This window comes from Oncorhynchus masou, chromosome 13, assembly GCF_036934945.1.
Source record: "Oncorhynchus masou masou isolate Uvic2021 chromosome 13, UVic_Omas_1.1, whole genome shotgun sequence".
In the NCBI taxonomy this organism is placed as follows: Eukaryota; Metazoa; Chordata; class Actinopteri; order Salmoniformes; family Salmonidae; genus Oncorhynchus; species Oncorhynchus masou.
The window spans coordinates 63,668,457-63,683,029 of record NC_088224.1 but is presented as its reverse complement, the minus strand read 5'-3'; the positions used below and the strand labels follow the sequence as shown (position 1 = coordinate 63,683,029).

The window sequence follows — 14,573 nt, the reverse complement described above, 5'->3', positions numbered from 1 at the left end:
ATGAGGTCTACCTGTGTCGATTCTAAGCTTCCTGAAGCAACCGGAAGTGGTTAAATTGACCCAAAAGGTATTTGGATGTACATCACCTCCAAAGGTGGAAATGACTGTGCATTATTCAACCCTGTGTAGATCAGTCAATTCTCAACTTAAAGACTTAAAACTCAGGATTCCGTAGGTTTCTATGTCAATCAAGACATGTGTGTATTTATAGCTTCCTGTGCCAACCGGAAGTGCCATAATTGGTGTCTCAGGGGCTGTTTGGAAGGGTTAAAAAAATCAGATCTGTCCAAAACTTCATATGTGTGATTAGGCAACCCCCATGAACTGTAAATCAGTCATTTCTCCCAACAGATGTCAAAGAAAAGCTCTCACACACACACAGCAAGGATGGAGTGACAAAGCGTGGTGTTTAAAGACACAGAGAGCAGGCAATGGCATAAACATAATCCCAAGGCCGTGCCGAGTTCAACGAGATATCCCGCTTGACCGTAGCTCGCTCGGTCTAAGCGCAGCGACCATGAGAAAAATAGGCCCACAATGAAGCCTGCACCAGCGACATTCTGAAATCAACCCTAACGAGCAATGGAGAGGTACCAGAATCACTGCCCAGCCATCCTGAGTTCATCGGGCCAGTCAATTTGGCATTACTGTATGATTTTTATAGCATGACAAATTGGTGATGGTGACTGCCCAGTTAACCATATGGCAAATGCACAGTGACTTTGCAAAAGTGAGACAACATTTGCAATATGTTTTAACAGTGAGGTACCATCACCAAAAGTGACATTCTGAAATCAACCCAAACGAGCGATGGAGAGGTACCAGAATCACTGCCAAGCCATCCCGAGTTCATCGGGCCAGTCAATTTGGCATTCCTGCACGAATTTTCAGTGACTTTGCAAAAGTGAGAAAACATTTGCAATATGTTTTAACAGTGAGGTACCATCACCAAAAGCGACATTCTGAAATCAACCCAAACGAGCGATGGAGAGGTACCAGAATCACTGCCCAGCCATCCCGAGATCATCGGGCCAGTCAATTTGGCATTCCTGCATGATTTTTATGGCATGACAAATTGGTGATGGTGACTGCCCAGTTAACCATATGGCAAATGCACAGTGACTTTGCAAAAGTGAGAAACATCACCAAATGGACATTCTGGAATCAACCCTAACGAGCGATGGAGAGGTACCAGAATCACTGCCAAGCCATCCCGAGTTCATCGGGCCAGTCAATTTGGCATTCCTGCACAAATTTTCAGTGACTTTGCAAAAGTGAGAAAACATTTGCAATATGTTTTAACAGTGAGGTACCATCACCAAAAGTGACATTCTGAAATCAACCCAAACGAGCGATGGAGAGGTACCAGAATCACTGCCCAACCATCCCGAGTTCATCGGGCCAGTCAATTTGGCATTCCTGCATGATTTTTATAGCATGACAAATTGGTGATGGTGAATGCCCAGGGTTTAGTGAGCCCGAGAGTCAGCCCCCAAAATTCCTTGGGGGGGGGGGCTCAGGGAGAGTGTGGCAGAGTCAGGAGTCAGACCTGAGCCAACTCTCCCTGTTTATCATGAGGAGCCAAGGATGAGACCAGAACCAGAGCCGGTGTTGGAGGTGAGCGAAGCAGAGACTGTGAAGGAGTGAATGGGGAAATTGGAGGAGAGAGAAATGAGGGAGTTGCTGTGTTGGTGCTTTTTGCATGGAATTCGCCAGACGGAACGTGTCAGGGATTTGATGGCACCTGGGTCAGCGCTCCATACTCTTCCTGAGGTGCGTGTTAGTCGGCTGGTGAAGTTGGTGCCAGCCTCACGCACCAGGCCTCCTGTGCACATCCCTAGCCTTGCACGTCCTGTGCCAACACTGCTCTCAAGATCTCCAGTACGCCTTCACGGTCTAGCCCATCCTGTGCCACCTACATACATAAGGGAACTTTTTGACAATCACCGTATGGTTAGTGAGAAAGTCCATATTGGAAATGTACGGTCCCTTACTAGACGTCCGAAAACATTTTTAAAATTCGGGGACGGCGTCGGGCCGAGCGGCAGGGCCAGACCTACCGGGAAGTCATCAAATGAACTTTGTCGGACATTCGGTTTTCGTTTTATAAAATAATCAAATTTTGGTCCATTTTTCCGCTATGCCGGAAGATCCCACAAGAGGGCATAAGCAATCATATTGCTATTGGACAAAACATCCCGAATCACGACGGGCCATATCTCGAAAACTGAAAATATTTCGAAGCCGAAACTTGGTGAGCGTAGGTTTGGCATAATGGGCAGATGGCCCCGAACAAGATGGCGTCTAGGCCTCAACGGTTTTTGAGTTATGGCCATATTTCTGGGATTAAAGGTCCAAAATGAAAATAGAGAAATGATTTTTTCACTTCACGTCAAAGTCAAGGAGCCTCCGGTGTCAATAAAAAAAATCAGCCATTTATCTATCGTCATTTAAGAGAAATCGTACGATGACCAGATTGTGATGTTCAGATATAGGTGTTTTTTTTCAACGGTTACAGATCCAGTTGCAGGGTGTTCATACGAATATTTTTAAAGTGTGCTGCGGAGCTCTGCGACATTTCTGTGATTTTCTATGATTTTCTGAAATAACACACACTCACTAAACCCTCCGTAAATAACTCAGTTCTTAACGTAAAGACTTAAAACTCAGGATTCTGTAAAGGCATACCCCAATGAGGATATGAGTTTATTTATAGCTTCCTGTGCCAACAGGAAGTGCCTTAAATGGTGTCATAGTGGCTGTATCCAAGGGTTAAAAAGGTCAGATCTTTTCAAAACTTCATATGTGATTAGGCAACCCTCCTGAACTGTAAAATCACTCATTTCTCCCAACAGATGTCAAAGAAAAGCTCTCACACACACACACAGCAAGGATGGAGTGACAAAGTGCGGTGTTTAAAGACACAGAGAGCAGGCAATGGCATAAACATAATCCCAAGGCCGTGCCGAGTCCAACGAGGCGCCCCGCTTGACCGTAGCTCGCTCGGTCTGAGCGCAGCGACCATGAGAAAAATAGGCCCACAATGAAGCCTGCACCACAATGTCATTTGATTTTGGGTGACAGCGGCGGAACCATTAGGTTTAGAAGGACAATTCAAACACAGGACTGTTCCTAAGGTCCTCCCGATCTGTGCAAGCCTACCCTTGACCGTGTGACATTAACCCTTCACAGTTAAAAGAAGGTGTTTACATAAAAACAGTGTGCATTGACTTCTCTCCCCATAGGAATACATTGCCTGCTCCCCTACATTTACATTTTACATTTAAGTCATTTAGCAGACGCTCTTATCCAGAGCGACTTACAAATTGGTGAATTCACCTTCTGACATCCAGTGGAACAGCCACTTACAATAGTGCATCTAAATCATTTAAGGGGGAGGGGGGGAGGAGAGAGAAGGATTACTTATCCTATCCTAGGTATTCCTTGAAGAGGTGGGGTTTCAGGTGTCTCCGGAAGGTGGTGATTGACTCCGCTGTCCTGGCGTCGTGAGGGAGTTTGTTCCACCATTGGGGGGCCAGAGCAGCGAACAGTTTTGACTGGGCTGAGCGGGAACTGTACTTCCTCAGTGGTAGGGAGGCAAGCAGGCCAGAGGTGGATGAACGCAGTGCCCTTGTTTGGGTGTAGGGCTTGATCAGAGCCTGGAGGTACTGCGGTGCCGTTCCCCTCACAGCTCCGTAGGCAAGCACCATGGTCTTGTAGCGGATGCGAGCTTCAACTGGAAGCCAGTGGAGAGAGCGGAGGAGCGGGGTGACATGAGAGAACTTGGGAAGGTTGAACACCAGACGGGCTGCGGCGTTCTGGATGAGTTGTAGGGGTTTAATGGCACAGGCAGGGAGCCCAGCCAACAGCGAGTTGCAGTAATCCAGACGGGAGATGACAAGTGCCTGGATTAGGACCTGCGCCGCTTCCTGTGTGAGGCAGGGTCGTACTCTGCGGATGTTGTAGAGCATGAACCTACAGGAACGGGCCACTGCCATGATGTTAGTTGAGAACGACAGGGTGTTGTCCAGGATCACGCCAAGGTTCTTAGCGCTCTGGGAGGAGGACACAATGGAGTTGTCAACCGTGATGGCGAGATCATGGAACGGGCAGTCCTTCCCCGGGAGGAAGAGCAGCTCCGTCTTGCCGAGGTTCAGCTTGAGGTGGTGATCCGTCATCCACACTGATATGTCTGCCAGACATGCAGAGATGCGATTCGCCACCTGGTCATCAGAAGGGGAAAGGAGAAGATTAATTGTGTGTCGTCTGCATAGCAATGATAGGAGAGACCATGTGAAGTTATGACAGAGCCAAGTGACTTGGTGTATAGCGAGAATAGGAGAGGGCCTAGAACAGAGCCCTGGGGGACACCAGTGGTGAGAGCGCGTGGCGAGGAGACAGATTCTCGCCACGCCACCTGGTAGGAGCGACCTGTCAGGTAGGACGCAATCCAAGCGTGGGCCGCGCCGGAGATGCCCAACTCGGAGAGGGTGGAGAGGAGGATCTGATGGTTCACAGTATCGAAGGCAGCCGATAGGTCTAGAAGGATGAGAGCAGAGGAGAGAGAGTTAGCTTTAGCAGTGCGGAGCGCCTCCGTGATACAGAGAAGAGCAGTCTCAGTTGAATGACTAGTCTTGAAACCTGACTGATTTGGATCAAGAAGGTCATTCTGAGAGAGATAGCGGGAGAGCTGGCCAAGGACGGCACGTTCAAGAGTTTTGGAGAGAAAAGAAAGAAGGGATACTGGTCTGTAGTTGTTGACATCGGAGGGGTCGAGTGTAGGTTTTTTCAGAAGGGGTGCAACTCTCGCTCTCTTGAAGACGGAAGGGACGTAGCCAGTGGTCAGGGATGAGTTGATGAGCGAGGTGAGGTAAGGGAGAAGGTCTCCGGAAATGGTCTGGAGAAGAGAGGAGGGGATAGGGTCGAGCGGGCAGGTTGTTGGGCGGCCGGCCGTCACAAGAAGCGAGATTTCATCTGGAGAGAGAGGGGAGAAAGAGGTCAGAGCACAGGGTAGGGCAGTGTGAGCAGAACCAGCGGTGTCGTTTGACTTAGCAAACGAGGATCGGATGTCATCGACCTTCTTTTCAAAATGGTTGACGAAGTCATCTGCAGAGAGGGAGGAGGGGGGGAGGGGAAGGAGGATTCAGGAGGGAGGAGAAGGTGGCAAAGAGCTTCCTAGGGTTAGAGGCAGATGCTTGGAATTTAGAGTGGTAGAAAGTGGCTTTAGCAGCAGAGACAGAGGAGGAAAATGTAGAGAGGAGGGAGTGAAAGGATGCCAGGTCCGCAGGGAGGAGAGTTTTCCTCCATTTCCGCTCGGCTGCCCGGGGCACTGTTCTGTGAGCTCGCAATGAGTCGTCGAGCCACGGAGCGGGAGGGGAGGACCGAGCCGGCCTGGAGGATAGGGGACATAGAGAGTCAAAGGATGCAGAAAGGGAAGAGAGGAGGGTTGAGGAGGCAGAATCAGGAGATAGGTTGGAGAAGGTTTGAGCAGAGGGAAGAGATGATAGGATGGAAGAGGAGAGAGTAGCGGGGGAGAGAGAGCGAAGGTTGGGACGGCACTATACCATCCGAGTAGGGGCAGTGTGGAAGTGTTGGATGAGAGCGAGAGGGAAAAGGATACAAGGTAGTGGTCGGAGACTTGGAGGGGAGTTGCAATGAGGTTAGTGGAAGAACAGCATCTAGTAAAGATGAGGTCGAGCGTATTGCCTGCCTTGTGAGTAGGGGGGAAGGTGAGAGGGTGAGGTCAAAAGAGGAGAGGAGTGGAAAGAAGGAGGCAGAGAGGAATGAGTCAAAGGTAGACGTGGGGAGGTTAAAGTCGCCCAGGACTGTGAGAGGTGAGCCGTCCTCAGGAAAGGAGCTTATCAAGGCATCAAGCTCATTGATGAACTCTCCGAGGGAACCTGGAGGGCGATAAATGATAAGGATGTTAAGCTTGAAAGGGCTGGTAACTGTGACAGCATGGAATTCAAAGGAGGCGATAGACAGATGGGTAAGGGGAGAAAGAGAGAATGACCACTTGGGAGAGATGAGGATCCCGGTGCCACCACCCCGCTGACCAGAAGCTCTCGGGGTGTGCGAGAACACGTGGGCGGACGAAGAGAGAGCAGTGGGAGTAGCAGTGTTATCTGTGGTGATCCATGTTTCCGTCAGTGCCAAGAAGTCGAGGGACTGGAGGGAGGCATAGGCTGAGATGAACTCTGCCTTGTTGGCTGCAGATTGGCAGTTCCAGAGGCTACCGGAGACCTGGAACTCCACGTGGGTCGTGCGCGCTGGGACCACCAGATTAGGGTGGCCGCGGCCACGCGGTGTGGAGCGTTTGTATGGTCTGTGCAGAGAGGAGAGAACAGGGATAGATAGACACATAGTTGACAGGCTACAGAAGAGGCTACGCCAATGCAAAGGAGATTGGAATGACAAGTGGACTACACGTCTCGAATGTTCAGAAAGTTAAGCTTACGTAGCAAGAATCATATTGACTAAAATGATTGAAATGATACAGTACTGCTGGAGTAGGCTAGCTGGCAGTGGCTGCGTTGTTGACACTACACTAATCAAGTCGTTCCGTCGAGTGTAATAGTTTCTACAGTGCTGCTATTCGGGGGCTAGCTGGCTAGCTAGCAGTGTTGATTACGTTACGTTACGTTAAAAGAACAACAATAGCTGGCTAGCTAACCTAGAAAATCGCTCTAGACTACACAATTGTCTTAGATACAAAGACGGCTATATAGCTAGCTAGCTACGATCAAGCAAATCAAACCGTTGTACTGTAATGAAGTGAAATGAAAATGTGATACTACCTGTGGAGCGAAGCGGAATGTTGACCGGGTTGTTGAAGTTAATTCGGTAGACGTTGGCTAGCTGTTGGCTAGCCAGCTAGCAGTATCTCTTACGTTAAGGACGACAAATAGCTGGCTAGCTAACCTCGGTAAATTAAGATAATCACTCTAAGTCTACACACTCTAAACTACACAATTATCTTGGATACGAAGACAGCAAAGACAACTATGTAGCTAGCTAACACTACACTAATCGAGTCGTTCAGTTGAGTGTCATAGTTTCTACAGTGCTAGTAGACGGTAGACGTTAGCTAGCTGCTGGGCAGATAGCAGTGTAGACTACGTTAGGACGACGAAATACGATAATTACGCAATTATCTTTGATACAAAGACGGCTATGTAGCTAGCTAAGAAGAAATTGCTAAGATTAGACAAATCAAACCGTTGTACTATAATGAAATGTAATGAAAAGTTATACTACCTGCGGACCGAAGGTATGTTCATATAATCTCAGACATAAATCACTGCAGTGTAAGACCATCCAAAAAACATATTATATGCCAGTGAAACTGACTATCAAGCACTCAGAAATGTAACTATTCTGCTGGAGGTGTACAACACAAAAGGGGACATATTTGAATATGTGTGAAGGCTGGCTGAATTATGGCAAAGACTATGTTCTTTTGTCTCAGCATGTCTACAGATTCTCACTTTCCCTATCTTTGTTTGCTGAAATGTTGATACTGGAGGCTTTTTAAGAAGAAACTGTGTAACCATAGCATTTATAGCAGCTGACCTTCATTGGAAGGTTGGTTATCCTCCCACAATGTCACAATGGATGGCAGAAATGTCAAATTATGTATCACTAGATTTGATTTACTACTAGATTAAGGATATACTGTACAACTTTGACAGGGTCTGGGTAATGAAAACACAAAACATTTTTTAGTCAAGCAGTCACATATATATATTTTCTGATTTGTGCCTGTCTCAGTGGACTTATACATAGAGGAGGCCGCAGGCCGCAGGGGGTCCAAGACTATGTGAATTGTGCTCTCTCCTGCCATTTTGTGGATATTCATTGTTTCTTAGCAAGCAATGTACACAATGAAGTTATGTATATCAATTCCCCATTACAAATTTCACCAGTAGTAGTTCATATTTCCCCTTAATTACCATAATGTCTACTCTGCAATGTTTATTTGGTTACGGTAATTTACTATTCTCAATGTCAGAGTGGACATGTGTTTTGCAGAACTCACAACCTATGTAACACTTGTGAGAAACCAGATTTGCTTATTTCATTCCATTTACGAGTTTTGTCAATTTATTCATTGTTTTTTGTTTGAAACAGTTCTGTAAATTTTGGTTGAGGATGTGCACCTGATTACACAGAAGTAGGACCAATCTATCTGGCTTTCTGGCAAATGTAGGTCTATAAATGTGCCCATTTGGGGATGTCTGATATTATTTCTGATTGTCTTAACTCACCACTGACCAATGAGCTGTTTAGCTTCCCAAAGTAATTTTTATTCACCTCAAACAGCAAGTAAACAAAGTCTGTTTATAGAATCAGTTAAGAATGACAATAGTACTTCAAAGTATTTTAACAATATTTCCACCTCTCTCCCTTTCGGTAATCACTTGGCATGAAATGGAAAAATGTAATGCTCTGATGCAGTGGAAATGTAAGAAAAAACCTGACCCAGTTGATACAATGTTTAGAGTTCGTTTACAGACAGGCCATGCGTAGCCAATGTGATTTATTGGATATTTATTTTTATCATTATATTTTCTACCTGCTGGCTGCAATGTTTTTATGTGTTGGCTTGATGTAGACTATTTTTACATAGTTCGCAATGGCAATAAAAGTTACTTTTAGATCTGTGTCATTTTCATTTAAATCACACTTGTAGAATGTTGATTAACCACAGAAAATGCTTTTGAAATACAAAGACTATTATAAATTAAATTAAAATGTTCCACGAAAATGTGCAAATGAAAATCACAACTGACATGCAGATTGGTAGAAATGGTAAGATACATAGCTAAAAAGGATATGTCTATACATGGAAAAATACATGTTTAAAAATGTTGACAAATCAATTGGTCGAAAGAAAAGACTATGCTTGGTCGACCAAAATATTTGTTAGACGGGTACATTAGTAGAAATGCAGGAAATTAGCATAATGTAACTAATGTCTCACATCAATGGTTTTATGTGCATTACACTTTCTAAAAACTGCTCTTCGAATCCGCTGGAGGTTAAGTCCATATATGAGAGGGTTTAAGACAGGTGGTATAACAAGGAATTGTACAGCCATTGCATTACGCATATTGAGCGTAATATTTACATTACTATTCCATCCTTGCAACGTGTCAAACAGGGTTACTGTGATGAAAATAACCATTGTTATTAAATGTGGCACACATGTCTGTGTGAACTTAATCCTTCCCTTAGCTGACTTTACACAATTCCTTACAATCTTACAGTAAGAAAATACCATAAACAGTATCTGTAAAACATGAACCACTATTATACATTTGTTCAAAATCGGATTGATTGTAATGGGAAAACATGCATGTTTCAACATAGACGGAATGTCACAGAAGATTTTATCAATGCGAGACCCACACAAAGGAATTCTGACAGCTGAAATTAGTGATATGAGTCCTGCAAATAAAGGATAGCACCAAGAAAATAAGAATAACTTTCTAACAGTTAAAGATGTCACAATGGTATGATATAGTAATGGTCTGCATATTGCCACATACCTGTCGTAAGACATCACTGTTAGAGTAGAAAGTTCACACAGGACAGATGTGTATATTACATAGGCTTGAGTGAAACATCCACCATAAGATATCACCTGAACATCTGACTGAAGGTCCAGTAACAACTTGGGGTAGAAACCAGCAGTTCCATACAATCCATTGACACACAGACTACACAGAAAGATATACATGGGCTCATGGAGGCCTTTTTCCTGAATGACTGTTATGATCAGAGTCAGATTCACAGTGATGATGAGAAGGTATGTGATAAGAGACAAGATAAAATAGACCGATTTGTTGTTAAATGTCTCTTGTAAGCCAAAGAGAAAAAATAACTTGACTTGGGTTGAGTTCTCCATAGCTTTTGTTAATTTTCTTCCTCTGGTCAATGCAAAAATTCTTAGTTCGTACAAGGCTTCAGTGTGTCTGGATGTGAATGAATGCAAGTGTGAATAATTTGATTCTGTGTCGGCTCAGACTAAACACAACAGTTTTAACAAAACAAATTCAAATTCTCCCTCAAACTCTTATCATTATAAAAATGAAAAAGTTCCTTATAATATCTGTACATTATCAGATTTCTGAGGAGTGAAAAAAATAAAGAAACTTGTGTCCATGAAATGTCTTCTTGCTTGATAGAGGGATTACTGCTCCAATAACCTGCCCTACTAGCCTCTAAATATATCATAGTTTATGCTCACATGGGATTGTAGTTTCTGTGTCAACATGTAACCCCTCCATAGAGATCTATATTGAGTTTATGACAAGCAACTGATTGGATTCTATTTACTCTATTCGGTCCCTTTATGGCAGCGTTTCCCAAACTCTGTCCTGGGGAGCACAAGGGGTGCACGTGAATGTTTTTGACCTAGCACTGGACTTGCCTATTTTAATCAAGATTAAATAAAAAATAACAAAACAAACATAGCTGATTCAAATAATCAAAGCTGAATCAGCTGTGGTTTGCTAGGACAAAACCCAAAACCCGTTTGGTTCCCCAAGTCAAAGTTGGGGAATTGCTGCTTTATTAAGGGTTTCAGTGAGATGTTATCCCACTGATGTTCTGAGAACATTGTAGGAACATTAAAATATGACATTAACCTCGGGACCATAAGAGGGAGTTCAGTACAGATACCGGTTTGGTTGCAGTATAACGTTATGATAAGGCATACTGAACAAAAATGTAAATCAGTAATTTGAAATCAATTCATTAGGCCAAAATATGTGGATTTCACATGACTGAGAATACAGATATGCATCTGTTGGTCACATATACAGTACCTTTAAAAAAGGTAGGGGTGTGGATCAGAAAACCATGTCAGAAGTTTACATACACTAAGTTGACTGTGCCTTTAAACAGCTTGGAAAATTCCAGAAAATGTTGTCATGGCTTTAGAAGCTTCTGATAGGCTAATTGACATCATTTTAGTCAATTGGAGGTGTACCTGTGGATGTATTTCAAGTCCTACCTTCAAACTCATTGCCTATTTGCTTGACATTATAGGAAAATCAAAAGAAATCAGCCAAGACCTCAGAAAAATAAATGTAGACCTCCACAAGTCTGGTTCATCCTTGGGGAACAATTTCCAAATGCCCGAAGGTACCACGTTCATCTGTACAAACAATAGTACGCAAGTATAAACACCATGGGACCATACAGCCGTTTTACCGCACCAACGTACTTTGGTGCGAAAAGTGCAAATCAATCCCAGAACAACAGCAAATGACCTTGTGAAGATGCTTGAGGAAACCGATACAAAAGTATCTGTCTTGTTTTGCAAGCTTTGTACAAAATAATAAAATGCAGTACTACAGGATATTTCTTAACGTAGGTATTTATTAGCTAGCTACAACTGGCATGTTCACGTATCTCCAACCATGATCAACTGACCTAACTGAACCCTCTGGGTGGTCTTAACCAATCATAGCACAGTATGATACGGAGGTAAAATGCATCCAATTACAATTCAGTATGTTTACACATATGAATATTACATCCCCCTTCTTCAAAAAATAAATAAACATGTTTTACATATTCTAAGCGTTTCTTTTGAGTACATGCTCTGCAGTTTGAACTCAAGGTAAGTAACCATTTATATTGCATTCAACTGAATCAACAGACTCTGAAACAATGATCCAACATACTGTTACTTTTCGAACAAGGGATTCTCAGCAACTCAGCTTTCGCTGTAGAAATGACATCTTAACATTTCAAACAAATACAATACCAAAGCATTTCAAGTGAACTTTCAATAACAAGTTTACAGTCTGGAACTCTTTTAGGGCAGCAATCCGCCTACATCCTTTGACATTTCACAGGTCTCGGACAGCTCTGGGCTTGACCTCTCTTCCTGAGCTTGTGCGATATGATGCTGAGCATGCTTCTGTGTCAGTCAACAGTTCTTGTGGTGTTGCAGGTAAGTATGTTGTGCTGTGTGTGTTTAGTCCATCACGTTCTCTTTCAGGGGAACAGTTCATCTCATTAGTGTGTTGTTCTTTTGTGTTCAGTAGGTGACGACAATTGCAGCGGTACACCGCTCCTTCTGCGGTGCGGACGTGATATGAACGTTCAGTGTCAGCTTGCTGGTTGACGACTGCTGGTTTCCATAGGCCATACTCCTGGATTCTGATTCTCTGTCACTCAGTGGTGGCAATGGTCTAGCAGACCGGTCTTAGTATCGCTTTTGTTGTTGTTGTCTCTGTGCACATTTTTCATGCATTTCCTTGCAGCTGACAACCTCCGGTTGTAACTGCTGGTTGGTGCTGGGAAGGGTTGAGCGAACTCTGCGGCTCATCAAGAGCTGGGCTGGTGATTTGAAGTTGTCAACTGGAGTGTTGCGGTATTCAAGGAGACTGAGGTAGGGGTCTCTCTTGTCTGCTTTTGCTTTGTCCATGAGTGATTTAGCAATCTGCACATATTTTTCAGCAAGGCCATTACTTTGAGCATAATGTGGGCTTGTGGTGACGTGTGAACTCCCATGCTTTTGTGAAGGATTCATACTCATTTTAATTTGTAACAGGGCCCATTGTCAGATATTAAAGTTTCTACAATGCCATGCCTGGCAAAGGCTGCATTCAGCTTGTGTATCACAGCTGCAGATGTGGTGCTGTGTGTAATGGCTTCCTTCCTGGGAAGGAGAGGCGGACCAAAACGCAGCGTGGTTGTGGTTCATGTTTGTTAATAAGAAAACTAAACATGAACATAATACATCGTCCTTTGAGCTGCGACCCTCGCCGCCAACCTAGGACTGGTATTTTGGCCCATTCCTCCATGCAGATCTACTCTAGAGCAGTGATGTTTTGGGGCTGTTGCTGGGCAACATGGACTTTCAACTCCCTCCAAAGATTTTCTATTGGGTTGTGATCTGGAGACTGGTTAGGCCACTCCAGGACCTTGAAATGCTTCTTACGAAGCCACTCCTTTGTTGCCCGGGTGGTGTGTTTGGGATCATGCTGAAAGACCCAGCCACGTTTCATCTTCAATGCCCTTGCATTGAGGTTTTCACTCAAAATCTCACGATACATGGCCCCATTCATTCTTTCCTTTACACGGATCAGTCATCCTGGTCCCTTTGCAGAAAAACAGCCCCAAAGCATGATGTTTCCACCCCCATGCTTCACAGTAGGTATGGTGTCCTTTGGATGCAACTCAGCATCCTTTGTCCTACAAACACGACGAGTTGAGTTTTTACCAAAAAGTTATATTTTGGTTTCATCTGACCATATGACATTCTCCCAATCTTCTTCTGGATCATCCAAATGCTCTCTAGCAAACTTCAGACGGGCCTGGACATGTACTGGCTTAAGCAGGGGGACACGCCTGGCACTGCAGGATTTGAGTCCCTGGCGGCGTAGTGTGTTACTGATGGTAGGCTTTGTTACTTTGGTCCCAGCTCTCTGCAGGTCATTCACTTGGTCCCCCTGTGTGGTTCTGGGATTTTTGCTCACCGTTCTTGTGATAATTTTGACCCCACGGGGTGAGATCTTGCGTGGAGCCCCAGATCGAGGGAGATAATCAGTGGTCTTGTATGTCTTCCATTTCCAAATAATTGCTCCCACAGTTGATTTCTTCCAACCAAGCTGTTTACCTATTGCAGATTCAGTCTTCCCAGCCTGGTGCAGGTCTACAATTTTGTTTCTGGTGTCCTTTGACAGCTCTTTGGTCTTGGCCATAGTGGAGTTTGGAGTGTCACTGTTTGAGGTTGTGGACAGGTGTCTTTTATACTGATAACAAGTTCAAACAGGTGCCATTAATACAGGTAACTAGTGGAGGACAGAGGAGCCTCTTAAAGAAGAAGTTACAGGTCTGTGAGAGCCAGAAATCCTGCTTGTTTGTAGGTGACCAAATACTTATTTTCCACCATAATTTGCAAATAAATTCATTAATAATCCTACAATGTGATTTTCTGGATTTTTTTTTTCATTTTGTCTGTCATAGTTGAAGTGTACCTATGATGAAAATTACAGGCCTTTCTCATCTTTTTAAGTGGGAGTACTTGCACAATTGGTGGCTGACTAAATACTTTTTTGTCCCACTGTATGAGCAGGATCAGATGGTGACAGGGGTCTCAGCAGGGTCAAGCAGCCAGGGAAGACCAGTCTGTGACTGCTGAGGGGAACTTTTTCAGATGCAAAACTTTATTCTCTCGGTACAGCAAACACTGGACAAACCAGAACCTTCAAAGACTGAAACTATTTTAAGGCAGTCTATCAAACTTCTGAAGTTGACTTCTAAATTGTATCAAGGGTTGATAGAGGATTTTTCTGATGAAACAAAACATGTCAAACAAAAATGTGAGGAAGACCTGGGAGACATTTTTGATGATGAATGGATACAGATATGTTTCAATGCCCATTCATGGACTTCAACCAGACATAAATTACTTCAGTTTACGACCATCCATATTACATACTATATTCCAGTGAAACTGAATTTCATGCACTCAGAAATATAATTCCTCTGCTGGAGGTGTAAAACCCAAAAGGGGACATATTTGAATATGCTATGATCTTGTGAATGCT

The 14,573-nt window shown here is 44.0% G+C and overlaps 1 protein-coding gene across 1 annotated transcript; it reads right to left on the bottom strand.

The window, feature by feature from the left end:
- Positions 1 to 1,571: 1,571 nt before the first annotated feature.
- Positions 1,572 to 9,910, bottom strand: LOC135553383 (olfactory receptor 1D2-like). Its single transcript, XM_064985524.1, has 2 exons — positions 9,355 to 9,910; positions 1,572 to 1,633 (listed from the first exon to the last, which is right to left on the bottom strand). The coding sequence occupies exons 1-2, from the start codon at positions 9,908 to 9,910 to the stop codon at positions 1,572 to 1,574; spliced, it is 618 nt and encodes a 205-aa protein (XP_064841596.1).
- Between the last annotated feature and the right edge of the window lie 4,663 nt (positions 9,911 to 14,573).